General features: G+C 40.8%; 1 protein-coding gene and 1 long non-coding RNA gene across 2 annotated transcripts in view; one reads left to right on the plus strand and one right to left on the minus strand.

Annotated features, from left to right (window-relative positions):
- Positions 1-14,853, minus strand: part of LOC145518028 (uncharacterized) — a 38,291-nt gene that overhangs the window by 22,010 nt on the left and 1,428 nt on the right. Inside the window, exons 3-5 of the long non-coding RNA XR_014062528.1 lie at positions 14,636-14,766; positions 13,882-14,088; positions 2,953-3,065 (exon numbers count right to left, since the gene is read on the minus strand). This is a non-coding gene — a long non-coding RNA (uncharacterized LOC145518028). The remainder of the gene's footprint in view (positions 1-2,952; positions 3,066-13,881; positions 14,089-14,635; positions 14,767-14,853) is intronic.
- Positions 12,201-14,853, plus strand: part of NPR3 (natriuretic peptide receptor 3) — an 80,829-nt gene continuing 78,176 nt past the window's right edge. The window contains exon 1 of the mRNA XM_081521432.1: positions 12,201-14,711. Coding sequence (XP_081377558.1) covers positions 14,603-14,711 — 109 coding nt within the window. The 5' untranslated portion in view covers positions 12,201-14,602. The remainder of the gene's footprint in view (positions 14,712-14,853) is intronic.

The following is a 14,853-nucleotide window of genomic DNA, read 5'->3' on the forward strand; positions in this document are numbered from 1 at the left end:
TCCCGGGTACATTTTAGAACACATTCTTTCTCTCCTAACTGTAAGCATCCAAAAGCTGCCTGGGGTTCCAATTCTATGCCTACTTTCAATACGCTTTCCCAGTTTATAGCAACATCCACACAGGGTCCGTTGTGCATCTGAGGTTTAAGGATTGCCCAAGTTCTGAAGCTCTGCACACTGTGTGGGCAAAGTTTCTTCCATAATACAGAATGCCTTTTGGGTATTGCAATTTGTTTTTCAGTTTTCTTGAGCTAGATCTTCACGGTTTTTCCTTGTTCAAAGAAGAAAACAATCTATTATTTTGCTTCCTCATCTTTGAATAGCTGTGACGAAAATGCAACTCCCTCAATGCAAATTTTACACAACGTGAATCTTTCCCCAAAGCCCAGTAACTGGTCGTGTAAAAGATGTATCAACCAAAGGCTCCATTTGATCTCTGTAGCTCTAGCAGCTTAAAAATAACTCCTGTTGAGAAATGGAAGGGTGGCTACTCACGATGACAGTGGGGAACACAAGGACTTTGAAGAACAAGTGATTCACTAGGAGAGGATAAATCAAATAGAATCAAAGCCCAATTAAAACCATCTTTTCCTAAAAAAAAAAGCTTTGAGATTTTGTAAAAAAAAAAAATGACTTGATAAAATTCAGAATTTAGAACATTTAGAAAATCAGGTCAAATACTAAACAGTCATTGAGTAACACCTCCACACACTTCTGGCTCAGAACAAAAATGCTCAAAGTTCTTAATAACATAATGTATGATGAGACAAGAGGATGTATCCTACTAAGGAATGACAGAGTCATGATGCCTTAGTTCTTGGTTTGGCTTCATTGGGTGCCACCGGGCATTCACTGAACTTGCGAGGCTCTCTTGTGTCTGTGACATAAAGCGATGGGACTGGCTGAATTCTAAAAACCTGACATGTTAGTAATTTACTTGGAATTCACTCTATGACTATTCCATGCACATTTTTTAGGTCTTAAAACAGAAACCCTCAGTAGTAGACCTTTCCTCTTAATTACTAGCAGTACCTAGCCCTTTTGATGGGCTTCCCTGGTGGCTCAGTAGTAAAGAATCTGCCCAACAATGTAGGAGACGGGGGTTTGATCCCTGGGTCAGGAAGATCCCCTGGGGACAGAAATGACAACCCACTCCAGTATTCTTGGCTGAGAAATCCCATGGACAGAGGAGCAATTCATGTGGTTGCGAAAGGGTCGAACATGACTTAGTAACTTAACAATAATGATACTTTTGGTATAGGTTGAAAAATAAATGCATACACTTACATTTTGTAAAAAATGGAAAGTGACCTGACTTCTACAGCGGGAGGCAGAGCACTGAATCCCACTATATATCACTCTAAAATTGAGAGGAATGGAGGCTGGGGAGGCTGTTAGGGGATGAAAAAGCCTGATGAATATTCATTGCAGCCAGCACCTTGGCCTCTCAATTTTCACCCTCAATAATATCCCCATACCTCACAGCCAAACAAGAAAACCACCTAACATGGGGAGTTAGTCCTTATGTACCTAAAAATGCACAGAACAACTCAAATCACATCACTGGTCATAGTAACAGGATTCTGAATCAGAATTTCTTTTTTAAAAAAAATTTATTCAGCTAGACCGGGTCTTTGTTGTGGCATGAGAACCCTCAGTTATGGCGTGTGGGATCTAGTTCTCTGACCAGGGATGGAACCTGGTTCCCCTGCACTGGGGGCTTGGAGGCTTAGCCACTGGACCCCCAGGGAAGTCCCAGGATTTCTTGATAGGGTCCATTATTTCTCTAATTCTGTGGTGTTCCCATCTCAATATTCCATAGCTGATGGACCACATTGTAAAGTCATCAATATGACAGTGGAGCAAACAGAGAGAAAGACAAACAGAAAATAGGTAAAATACAGAAACATACATGGGATAGAAAGAGGACGGAAACATGAGTAGAGATTAAGTCCCTCGTATCTGTACCAAGTCAGGAGACTAATTGGGTTTGGGGACTTCACCATGCCATGGACTCTGACTTCAAGTCAGTATCTCAGCTTGTTAGTGCTCTTCACTCACTGAGTTGGCCCCAACCTTTAATTCACAGAGTCTGACTCCTGGCTCAGAAATGCTCCTGTGTCTGTTTATCACTTGTATTGACGTGGGAGGAGGCCCCTCCTGGGAGCTCTTGGATTCCATTCATATTTCTCCTGCTCATGCTGTGTTTCAGCATACTGAGTTCCCCTTGACAGTCAGGATCAAACTTTCTGGCTAATTTAGGACCAGTATAGGACTTATCCCATTTTTTGCTTGTTTGCCCATTGGTATGAAGATCCCGAGTAGCCACTGTCAATCTTGAAATCATTCCTTCCTAGGTTCAAAACCAGTAGAACCCAGAGGCACAGGGATGGGAGCGTAAAATTTGAAAGTGGGTCATTAGGAGTAATATTTGAAAGTGGGTCATTAGGAGTAACTGCAAGGAGATCAAACTGGTCAATCCTAAAGGAAATCAGTCCTGAGTATTCATTGGAAAGACTGATGCTGAAGCTGAAACTCTACTTTGGCCACCTGATGCGAAGAACTGACTCATTTGAAGAGACCCTAATGCTGGGAAAGATTGAAGGCAGGAGGAGAAGCGGATGTCAGAGGATCACTGACTCGATGGACATGAGTTTGAGCAAGCTCCGGGAGTTGGTGATGGACAGGGAAGCCTGTGCTGCAGTCCATGGGGTCACAAAGAGTAGGACACAACTGAACTGAACTGACTGATGAGTAATAACGAAAGGTGACAATCCCGTTTCTGTTCCTTCATTCCTAGATCCATGCACTTTGGCTGTGGGGGCAATAACAATGTATATTGACTGAAACTCAAACAGGTCATTCCTACATACTTGAAAACCTTCTGCTTCTGATCGGTGGTGAGTAAATGATAAAATCTGCAGGCCTCATGGGAATGAGAATATTACCTACCTTTTTTCGTTGTAAAGTTAATTCCTTGGTCATAAGGGGTGGTGTATGGGATACCATGACAGTAATTCCACAGATGGTGGAGCTGGCAGAAGCATTGTGATAAGGAGACCAATCTAAACACAGAATAAATATACACTTCAGTGAAAATATGCTGCTACCCAGAGGAAGGGGTTCAGTGTAGTTAGCCTCCCTTCAGAGAGGTGAATGGCTCACCAGATAACGGTCCCTGCTGCTGTCAAACTGGGTACTCACAATAGCACTAGTTAAGTCAGTTTTGTCAAAGTGAAAGTAATGAAAGTGTTAGTTGCTCAGTCACGGCTGATTATTTGCAACCCCATGGACTGTAGGCTCCAGGAACCCCAGGCTCCTCTGTCCATGGGATTTTCCAGGCAAAAATAGTGGAGTGGGTTGCTAGTCCCTTCTCCAGGGGGTCTTCCTGACCTAGGGAGAGAACCTGGGTCTCCCACATTGCAGGCAGATTCTTTATTGTCTGAGTCACAAGGCAAAGTCTATTTTGTGGAGGCTATGCATGACCTCTGCTCCTGACAGCACAGGCACTTTATGAGTCTTTTGAATAGCAATGGAGTGACTGGGGAAGGGAGCTTCTAGACCAGGTCATCTTTCCCCTCTGAATAACTAAGAGTGGATCTGGAGGGGGAGGAGGTGTCTATAGACCCACCAGTGAGGAATGTCTTCAAAAGACTTTTTGGTGTAACAGGAAAGAACACAAGGAAAATAAAAGCAAGTTTTAAAAAGCCATACAAACAGCCCAGTTTACTCAAGACAAGTTACTCAATCTACTTTGATATACTAGCTAGCATTAGATTCATATGTATTGACCAAAAACTCAAACAAAGTACAGCATAAAAAATATGAGTTAATTCACTCTTGTAAAAGAAGCCTACAGGTCTATCACTGGGGACTCAGATGCTGGTTTTTTCTTTTCCACCATCCTGAGGATGAGGGCTCCATTCTCAAGTTCATTTCATGGTCTAGTATGACTGCTGGAGCTCCAGCGATCATGTACATTTTCCAGATAGGAAGAAGAGAAAGGATCACAGGCTTCAGTCTGTGCCCTTCCTTTAGAAACAACCTTCCTGGAACTTTTACCCAACAACTTCTACTTACATTTGATTAGTCAATCTTTGTTTCACATGGCCATGCTAAGTGTCAAGGGAGGCTGATCAATATAGTTTTTAAGCAGAGAAGATTGTTTCCTTGAATAAAATGGGGTTCTAAGGACAAAAGGATGGACATTGGGTGGACAGCAGCCCTGTTTGCCATAGATTGCTTTCATGGCTCAGAAGACCTTTTCAATAGATGTCTTTCAGCTTTAAAGAGCTGGCAAAAGCCCAAAGCCACATTGCCTGTATTCTGTCTGTACCTTGAGCTCCTTTCTGGAATATCCATGACAGGGAGCTGTCATGTCATGTCATCCAACACGGGGAGTTGTCATCTTAGAACCCATCACCTCAGGGCTCCTTCAGTCTCCCAGGCTGCCTCAAGCCAGAAGAGCTAACTTTTTTCCCTGGGCTTGTCCTACTTGGTTTCAGGTTTTGGCCAGGAAGTTGTACCTCTTCCCTAGGTGACTCTCAATAAAACTCACCATTGTATGGTAGTATGCTGTGGAAACATCTGTTTTCTAGCGTGGTAGATTAAAAAAAAATGTTTTTTTATTGAGTTATAATTTACATACCATACAGTTCACTTTCTTTGCTTGCACAATTCAATGATATTTGGTATATTCACAGAGTTGTGCAACCATTGTCACATGCAAAAAATTTTTTTAAATTTGTTTGTTTGGTAGAGCTGCATGTAGGCTCTTAGTGCTCTGACCAGGGAAGGAACCCGGGCCCCTTACATTGGAAACATGCAGTCTTAACCTCTGGGCCACCAGGGAAGCCCCTGGTAGATTCTTATTTAACAGCCACCAATGAATCATGCAGGGCTTCCCTGGTGGCTCATCAGTAAAGAATCTGCCTGCAATGCAGGGGACACAAGTTTGATCCTTGGGTTGGGAAGATCCCTTAGAGAAGGAAGTGGCAACCCACTCCAGTATTCTTGCCTGGAAAATCCCATGGATAGAGGAGCCTGGCAGGCTCTCGTTGGGTCTCAAAGACTTAGACACAACTTAGTGACTAAACAGCCATAACAATGAATCACGTATCTGGTACTCCTTCCCTTATGCACCTCCCTCCCTCATTGACTCTGGGCTTGGCCATGGGACATGCTCTGGCCAATGAGACATCAGCAAATGTTGAGTCAGAGACTTGCTATGTGCTCTTCTGAAGCTTGCGTTCTTGGATCACCTCTGTGTAAGAAACTCAGGCAATCTTGTTGGAGAGGTTAGCCCCAGCTGATGTGAGTGAAGCCCTCTTGGATTTTCCAGCCCCAGATAAAATACCAGATGATGGTAACTACGTGAGAAACTGCAGATGAAAAAAACCCCCAGAAGGACCACCCAGCCGAGTTCACTTGTAGAATTATGAGTAAATAAATGGTTGCTGTTCTAAGCCATTACATTTTGAGGTGGTCTTTTATGTAAAAATAGAAAACTGAGACTTATTGGATATTGCTCAGAGAAGTTATGGCTGGGGGTAGGGTTATGGCTTGATCATATCCCCTAACCACAAGGCTGCAGTTTTAGGAATATATTCTTCAGTGAGCACTTGCTGTTTTTGGCCACTCAGCATCCATTTTGCCCTAGGTAAGAACACTAAGATTTTACTCAGGGCAATCAACAATTTAATTCTCACATGTGATTCTTTTGGCCACAGTGTTTGGACTGGATGAGGTAGATGACTTAATTCAGACAATTAAAGGTCAGGTCCAGGACTTTTGGTCAAACTCCCTTTTCCGCTAGAAGGCAGACTATGAAGTTATGAAGGATCTGAGGATATTGCAGCCCTCCACTTTGGAAATTAAGGCATACCAAACAGCCACTGGAAGCATACTGAATTTTTACTGTAAAGAAGTTCCTGAAGGAAGGTTTCAGGTAGAACTAGCTGGTGGGAGTATAAATCGATGCTGCCCTTCTGCTGTAATAGGCCATAATAACCAAAGTAAAAACACATATACCTTTGATGAAACAGCATGTACTCCGGGGAAACGCTCATGTAAGTCCATAAGGGAACACAGATAAAGATTTTTAAAGAGCAGTTTCTTGTGGCAGAGAACTAACACAGGTATCAAAAACCAGGAGAATGGAAGTTCCCTAGTCGCCTAGTGGTTTGGATTCTGCTCTGTCACTCCCATGGCAGATTCAATTCCTGGTTGGGGAACTGAGATCCAGCAAGCTGTGCAGCTTGGCCAATATCAAAAAACAAACAAACCAATCAAAAAATGGGCAGAATATGAAATCTAGAAAGATGGTAGTGATGAAACTATTTGTAGGGTTGCAATGGAAACAGAGACATAGAGAACAGACTTGTGGACATATTAGGGGAAGGAGTTCAGTTCAGTTCAGTCGCTCAGTCGTGTCCGACTCTTTGCGACCCCATGAATTGCAGCACGCCAGGCCTCCCTGTCCATCACCAACTCCTGGAGTCTACCCAAACCCATGTTCATCGAGTCGGTGATGCCATCCAACCATCTCATCCTCTGTTGTCCCCTTCTCCTCCCGCCCCCAATCCTACCCAGCATTAGGGTCTTTTCCAATGAGTCAACTCTTCGCATGAGGTGGCCAAAGTATTGGAGTTTCAGCTTCAACATCAGACCTTCCAATGAACACCCAGGATTGATCTCTTTTAGGATGGATTGATTGGATCTCCTTGCAGTCCAAGGGACTCTCAAGAGTCTTCTCCAACACCACAGTTCAAAAGCATCAATTCTGCGGCGCTCAGCTTTCTTCACTGTCCAACTCTCACATCCACACGTGACCACTGGAAAAACCATAGCCTTGACTAGACGGACTTTTGTTGGCAAAGTAATGTCTCTGCTTTTAAATATGCTATCTAGGTTGGCCATAACCTTCCTTCCAAGGAGCAAGCATCTTTTAATTTCATGGCTGCAATCACCATCAGCAGTGATTCTGGAGCCCAAAAAACTAAAGTCTGACACTGTTTCCACTGTTTACCCATCTATTTCCCATGGAGTGATGGGACCAGATGCCATGATCTTAGTTTTCTGAACATTGAGCTTTAAGCCAACTTTTTCACTCTCCTCCTTCACCTTCATCAAGAGGCTCTTTAGTTCTTCTTCACTCTCTGCCATAAGGGTGGTGTCATCCGCATATCTGAGGTTATTGATATTTCTCCCGGCAATCTTGATTCCAGCTTGTGTTTCTTCCAGCCCAGCGTTTCTCATGATGTACTCTGCATATAAGTTAAATAAGCAGGGTGACAATATACAGCCTTGACGTACTCCTTTTCCTATTTGGAACCAGTCTGTTGTTCCATGTCCAGTTCTAACTGTTGCTTCCTGACCTGCATACAGGTTTCTCAAGAGAGAGGTCAGATGGTCTGGTATTCCCATCTCTTTCAGAATTTTCCACAGTTTATTGTGATCCACACAGTCAAAGGCTTTGGCATAGTCAATAAAGCAGAAATAGATGTTTTTCTGGAACTCTCTTGCTTTTTCGATGATCCAGCGGATATTGGCAATTTGATCTCTGGTTCCTCTGCCTTTTCTAAAACCAGCTTGAACATCTGGAAGTTCTCGGTTCATGTATTGCTGAAGCCTGGCTTGGAGAATTTTGAGCATTACTTTACTAGCGCGTGAGATGAGTGCAATTGTGTGGTAGTTTGAGCATTCTTTGGCATTGCCTTTCTTTGGGATTGGAACGAAAACTGACCTTTTCCAGTCCTGTGGCCACTGCTGAGTTTTCCAGATTTGCTGGCATATCGAGTGCAGCACTTTCACAACATCACCTTTGAGGATTTGAAATAGCTCAACTGGAATTCCATCACCTCCACTAGCTTTGTTCGTAGTGATGCTTTCTAAGGCCCACTTGACTTCCCATTCCAGGATGTCTGGCTCTAGGTGAGTGATCACGCCATCGTGATTATCTGGGTCGTGAAGATCTTTTTTGTACAGTTCTTCTGTGTATTCTTGCCATCTCTTCTTAATATCTTCTGCTTCTGTTAGGTCCATACCATTTCTGTCCTTTATCGAGCCTATCTTTGCATGAAAGGGTGGGACAAATAGAGTAGCATGGAAACATATACATTAGCATATGTAAAACAGCTGGTGGGAATTTGCTGTATGACACAGGGAGCTCAAATCTGGTGCTCTGTGACAACCTAGAGGGGTGGGATGGGGTGGGAGGTGGGAGAGAGGTTCAAGAGGGAGGGGACATATGTATGTCTGTAACTGAGTCATGTTGATGTATGGCAGAAACCAATACAATATTGTAGAGCAATTATCCGCCAATCAAAAATAAATTTTAAAAAATGGGCAGAAAATCTAAATAGACATTTCTCCAAAGAATACATACAGCTAGAGAAAAAGCTCATGAAAAGATGCTCAGTATTGTTAATTCCTAGAGAAATGCAAATAGAAATTACAATAAGATTCCACCTCACATGGGTAAGGATGGCCATCATCAAAAAAAATCTACAAACAATAAATACTGGAGAGGGTGTGGAGAAAAGGGAACCCCTCTACACTGTTTATGGGAGTGTAAATTGTTAAAAACATGATGCAATAAGTATAGAGGGTCCTTAAAAAGCTAAAAATAGAGCATATGACCCAGCAATCCCACCCCTGGCCATATACTTAGAGAAAACCATAATTCAAAAAGGTACATGCACCTCAATGATCATTGCAGCATTATTTACAATAGTCAAGAAATAGAAGCAACAAGAATGTCCACTGACAGAGGAATAGGTAAAGAAGATGTGGTGCATTTTTACAACAGAATTCTACTCAGCCACAAAAAAGAGTGAAATAAGCCATTTGCAGCGACATGGATGGACCTACAGATTGTCACATGGAGTGAAGTCAGACAGAAAGACAAATATCATATGATATGTTTATAAGTGGAACCTAAAAAAATGGTACAAGTGAACTTATTTACAAAACAAAAATAGAGCCACAGATACAGAAAACAAACTTCTGGTTATCGAGGGAGAAGAGGGGGAGGGAGATTGACAAGGAGAGAGAAGACTGGTGTGCTGCAGTCCACGTGGTCGCCAAGAGTCAGACACGACTGAGTGGCTGCACAACAGCAATAACAAATATTACTGTATATGAAACAGATACCAATAAGAACCTACTCCACAGCACAAGGAACTCTACTCAATACTCTGTAATGATCTACATGGGAAAAGAATCTAAACAAAAGTGGCTATATGTATATGTATAACTGATTCACTTTGCTGCACACCTGAAACTAACACAACATTGTAAGTCCACTATACGCCAATAAAAATTAATTTTAAAAAATCTAGAAGAATGAACAAGTAAAATATGGTAGAACACTCTTCAGTATTCAAAAGTAATAAAACTAAGTTTTAAAAAGCTGAGGGCCTCAGTATGTGCCCTCCCTTTAGAAACAACCTGAGGTAGGCCAGCAACATGGCAGGCTGGGAGGTCCCAATGCTTACCTCCCCGATAAAAACAACAGTGTATCATGTCATCACATTGTGCACTTTAAATATGTATGATTATATTTGACTATTATTCCATGCTAAAGTTAGAAAAAAGAGATGACCAGTTCTAAAAATTAAGTAAAACAAAGGTAATGATGTAGAATTTTCTTCCAATAGTTTTGTTAAGATCTATCCTTGATACTCTCTGTGAGCATAAGAAATAGCATAATACAGCTTCTGTACTGGAATAACACATGCATGCACAAGAAACACTCTTTTTCAAGAATACAGACTTATATCTATGGCATATATGGAATGTGAAGGGAGAAATGAAGGGAGAACTTAAAATAAGACAAGAACCTTGCAGATTGATCATGAATGTGCCAAGAATGGAGGATATGGTTAATTAAAAAATGTGTACATGAAGTTAAACAAAAACCCCAAGGTGATTCACTAGAACATGAATGACTCGCAATTTGAGGCAATTTGTACATTTATATACAGTTAAATATGAGAGATTACCCAAGAGGAGAGTCATTTCCATATCCTACCTCCAGACTTCCAAAAGCAACAGGGTTCAAATTAAAATAACTCTTACTATTTTCCCCAGGCAGTTAGTAAAGGGAAAAAGAACAGAAAGACTGAAAAGGGAATATTTTTGTAGGAAGGATGAAGAGAAAAGAAGAGCATTTAATGTTAGAGGAGTTACCAAAAATTGAAGTAACAATGTTAGCTTGATTAAACAGTTTTCTTCACTAATGTCAGGGCGAAATCTGATGTCACAACCTGATCACCAAAAATACGAGAGGGCAAATGTCAAGAATTTTCCTGATGTTTTCCTCATGGCATACTATTCTATTTTAGTCTCATGCATCAGCAATCCAAGATTTAATACCTCATGGAATGTACTTGCTGGAAAGAAACAAAAAACTATATCTCACAACATTGCACATGATGGTAACACAAATTTTCCTCATCATCTTTAATTACTGTTCATAGCATTACGAAAGATAATATAATGATTTTTAAATTTTTTTTAGGATACTGCATTTTTCTCTTAGCTAGGAAGTAAAAATTAGGCATGAGTGATGAGGTGCTGGTATATTAATATGTGAAGATCTCTTAAAGTTAGTATTTAGGATCTTTGGCTTCTTATGTTGCTTGCATAATCATAAGTAGAACATGATGATATCTGAATGCTTAAAAATTATTTTAGAAGTTATATCTATGAATATATATATGAGCTAATTTCTCTTTGAATTACATTTTTCCTTTCACTGCTTTATTATTTCTCTTCTAAATTCTGTTTTACAGGAAACTTGCATTCTTTGGGTTTATTACTTACTGGTGAAGTGAAATTTCAAGTGCCTACTTCATCATGGAGGATTAAGGAAAAAAAATCCCAGCCCTCATGGAGTTTACATTCTAGTGAATGAGTGGTGATTAATTTGGAGTATAAACTGTTCAATATCATGACATAATAATAACAGGAAAATTATTTTTATATGATTTTTTGATTTTCACAAAATGTAATAAGATGTCCACAAGATGAAATTTGATATATTTTTGTCCTGATAATGTTTCTCTTAAACATTGCACATTTGACATTATAACAATTGACTATCACACAGATTTAATATAACTTGGGTCAGATCATATCTTTGAACAAAAACAAGTGAATGTCTGATGCAATAGGTTTAAGCTATAGAACACCACCATCCTTGACACACTGAAAGTCGCTCACTCGTGTCTGACTCCATGGATTATACAGTCCATGGAATTCTCCAGGCCAGAATACTGGAGTGGGTAGCTGCTCTCTTCTCCAGGGGATCTTCCCAACCCAGGAACCAAACCTGAGTCTCCTGCATTGCAGGCAAATTCTTTACTGTTTGAGACAGAGGAACCTGGTGGGCTACAATCCACAGGGTCACAAAGAGTCAGACACAACTGAATGATTGAGCTTGCATGCACACAGGCAATATTCCATCGTGTATATGTACCACATCTTCTTTATCCATTCATCTGTCGATGGACATCTAGGTTGCTTCCATGTCTTTGCTATTATAAATAGTGCTGCTATGAACATTGGGGAACATATGCCTTTTTCAATTATGTTTTTCTCAGGGTATATGCCAGTAGTGGGATTGCTGGGTAATATTGCAGATTAATTCCTAGTTTTTAAGGAATCTCCACACTATTCTCCATGATGGCTGTATCAGTTTACATTCCCACCAACAGTGTAGGAGGGTTTCCTGGAGAAAGTAGCATTGACCAGCAGACACTATCATGTGTAAAATAGATAGCTGGTGGGAAGTTACTGTATAGCGTGGGAGCCCAGCCTGACACTCTGTGATGACCAAGAGGGATAGATAGGGGGAAGGGAGGCAGGCTCAAGAGGGAGGGAACATAATCATATATAATAATATAATTATGGCTGATTCACATTGTTGTATGGCAGAAACCAACACAACATTGTCAGGCAATTTACCTTCAGTTAAAAAATAAATTAAAAAAAATATCCAGCACAGCCAAAAATAAATAATTTAGCAACTAAAGAACAACAATAAATAAATAAATAATATTCTATTAAAAAAAAAGGTGTGAAGGGCAGCCATGGGGTAGCAAATACGAGCTCTTGTTCTCTTTGCCCTACTATGTAGAGGACAGAACACTGAACAAACTCCTGTCTCAAGCTTACCAGGAAATATCTGAGTTTGGGCATCTAGTCAGTTCAGTTCAGTTCAGTTCAGTCGCTCAGTCGTGTCCGACTCTTTGCAACCCCATGAATCACAGCACACCAGGCCTCCCTGTCCATCACCAACTCCCGGAGTCTACCCAAACCCATGTGCATCGAGTCGGTGATGCCATCCAGCCATCTCATCCTCTGTCGTCCCCTTCTCCTCCTGCCCCCGATCCTTCCCAGCATCAGGGTCTTTTCCAATGAGTCAGCTCTTCACATGAGGTGGCCAAAGTATTGGAGTTTCAGCTTCAGCATCAGTCCTTCCAATGAACACCCAGGACTGATCTCCTTTAGGATGGACTGGTCAGATCTTCTTGCAGTCCAAGGGACTCTCAAGAGTCTTCTCCAACACCACAGTTCAAAAGCATCAATTCTGCGGCGCTCAGCTTTCTTCACCGTCCAACTTTCACATCCATACGTGACTACTGGAAAAACCATAGCCTTGACTAGATGGACCTTTGTTGGCAAAGTAATGTCTCTGCTTTTAAATATGCTATTTAGGTTGGTCATAACCTTCCTTCCAAAGAGTAAGTGTCTTTTAATTTCATGGCTGCAATCACCATCAGCAGTGATTTTGGAGCCCCCCAAAATAAAGTCTGACACTGTTTCCACTGTTTCCCCATCTATTTCCCATGAAGTGATGGGACCTAGGGCCAACATCAAGTGTTAGTCATTCAGTCGTATCTGACTCTTTGCAACCCCATAGACTGTAGCCTATCAGGCTCCTCTGTCCATGGAATTCTCCAGGAAAGAATACTGGAGTGGGTGGCCACTCCCTTCTCCAAGGGATCTTCCCCATCCAGGAACTGAACCTGAGTCTTCTGCATTGCAGGCAGATTCTTTACCATTTGAGCCACCAGGGAAACCTAACATCAAAGTGATTTGCCAAAAGAGTTCCTCCAAAGAAGCCACTATTACAAAACCTTATTAAGTAAAGTCTGTTGTGATCAGGCAATAGATAATTCTAAACAAGGTATGCATAAGCCATCTTGGTTTTGGGTTTTGAATTCATTCATTCATTCATTCCATGATGAATTTATGGAACATCGATCAAACAACTTACTTGGTATAGTGCTCTTCACCAGGCATTGAAGGGAATGTAATAACAGTTGCCATTTATTAATTTCCTACTTATACAAAGCACTGTATATCTTTTTTTTTCTGACTTTTCTACAACACCAGGACAAGATTATTATCTCCATTTTAGAAGGAGAAAACTGAGGGAAAGGGGAAACTTAAGGGCAAATAGGTGAGGAGATAACCTTGGGACACGTTGTGAGGCTTCTAAATGCATTTTATTCCCACAAGATACCACCCTTAGAACTGGATCCCCACTCAGACTGGCTCCTTGTAAATGGAAATAAAATTTATGGAAATAAAATTGCATGTGATCATGACCCCAAAGGATGCTGTGGGAACTCAGATGGGAGAAGTGATTGTTGCTGAAGCTTGGAATTGTCAGTAAAAGCTTAAGGAAAAAAAGTAGGAGAGTAGGATGCAATGGCTGTGTACTTTGCCTTGAGGAAAATTCTCTAAAATTCCATTTTATATTTTTACAAACCTTCTTAAGTCCTTTTTGACATAGGCCATGTACAACTATGTAAACCAATTAAATGAAGTCAGAATTGGCATGGATGAAGTTGAGGCACATACACTTACCTTTGTGAATCTCATGATCTATATTAAATAACTGGTCTATAAATCAATGGTGAGAATTCTTGATGTAGCTTGCCAATCCCAGAAAATCTCACTCCAGAAACTCAGACTAAATCACAGATGAGTTCTACATTTTTCAGAAGTGCTTATAATGTCATTTCATCTCAGAATATCTCCGAAGAAACGAAGAGAGATTGCGGTTGATGGAGACTGAGGAGAACAGTAATACAGAAACCAGTCTGATCACAAGGAGCTAAATCTACTAGAGCTGCATTTTCAAAAGGGTCCTTCGAGGCCACATTTAACTGCATTGTCTGATGAAGTTAAATCATAAGTTTAAATTTAAATAAATATATGTAATTGCTATTATTATAGTGCTGGGAAAAAACTGTAGATTTGTATAAAAGAAGGGAAGAGATCAATTAACAGAGTCTCTGCTAAGGAAAGCTAAAACCTAGAGGCAAGTTTCCAATTTAATTTTTTTTTTTGCAATTTATAGATTTTCTTCCCATATCTGCCTCTAAAGAATCAACTATATGTTAAAAACAAAATCTCAGCCCTCGTTGAATTACAGAAATGTTCTTGAATTTTATTTAATATTCTTTTATCTTTTCTGCCTCTAGGGGGAAGTGTGTTTTCAACAATTCTGTTCCCATAAGATACTTTCTTTGTGGGTTACAGGCTTCATAACATTCTTCAATATGACTTCAGGGCTGGCTTAACAATGGAGAGGAGAGTCATTTTGAAAGTCACCTACTTTAGAAATTGCAGCCAGGCTTCTGAAGGAGATGGTACAGACTGTGACAACTGGTGGAGAAAACTTCGTTCTGATGGCATGTATATTTTAAACAATGGCTGGTTGAGGTTCCCTGTAGAATGTTGTTTTCCCTGTTGGCAGAGTAATGCCATAGAGACATGATTTCATTTCACAGATGGAAAACAAACAGCTGAATACTTCATAGAAAACTTGCCACT

Source organism: Giraffa tippelskirchi, chromosome 8 (assembly GCF_054371585.1).
Source record: "Giraffa tippelskirchi isolate mGirTip1 chromosome 8, T2T-mGirTip1v1.2.pri, whole genome shotgun sequence".
NCBI classification, from domain to species: Eukaryota; Metazoa; Chordata; class Mammalia; order Artiodactyla; family Giraffidae; genus Giraffa; species Giraffa tippelskirchi.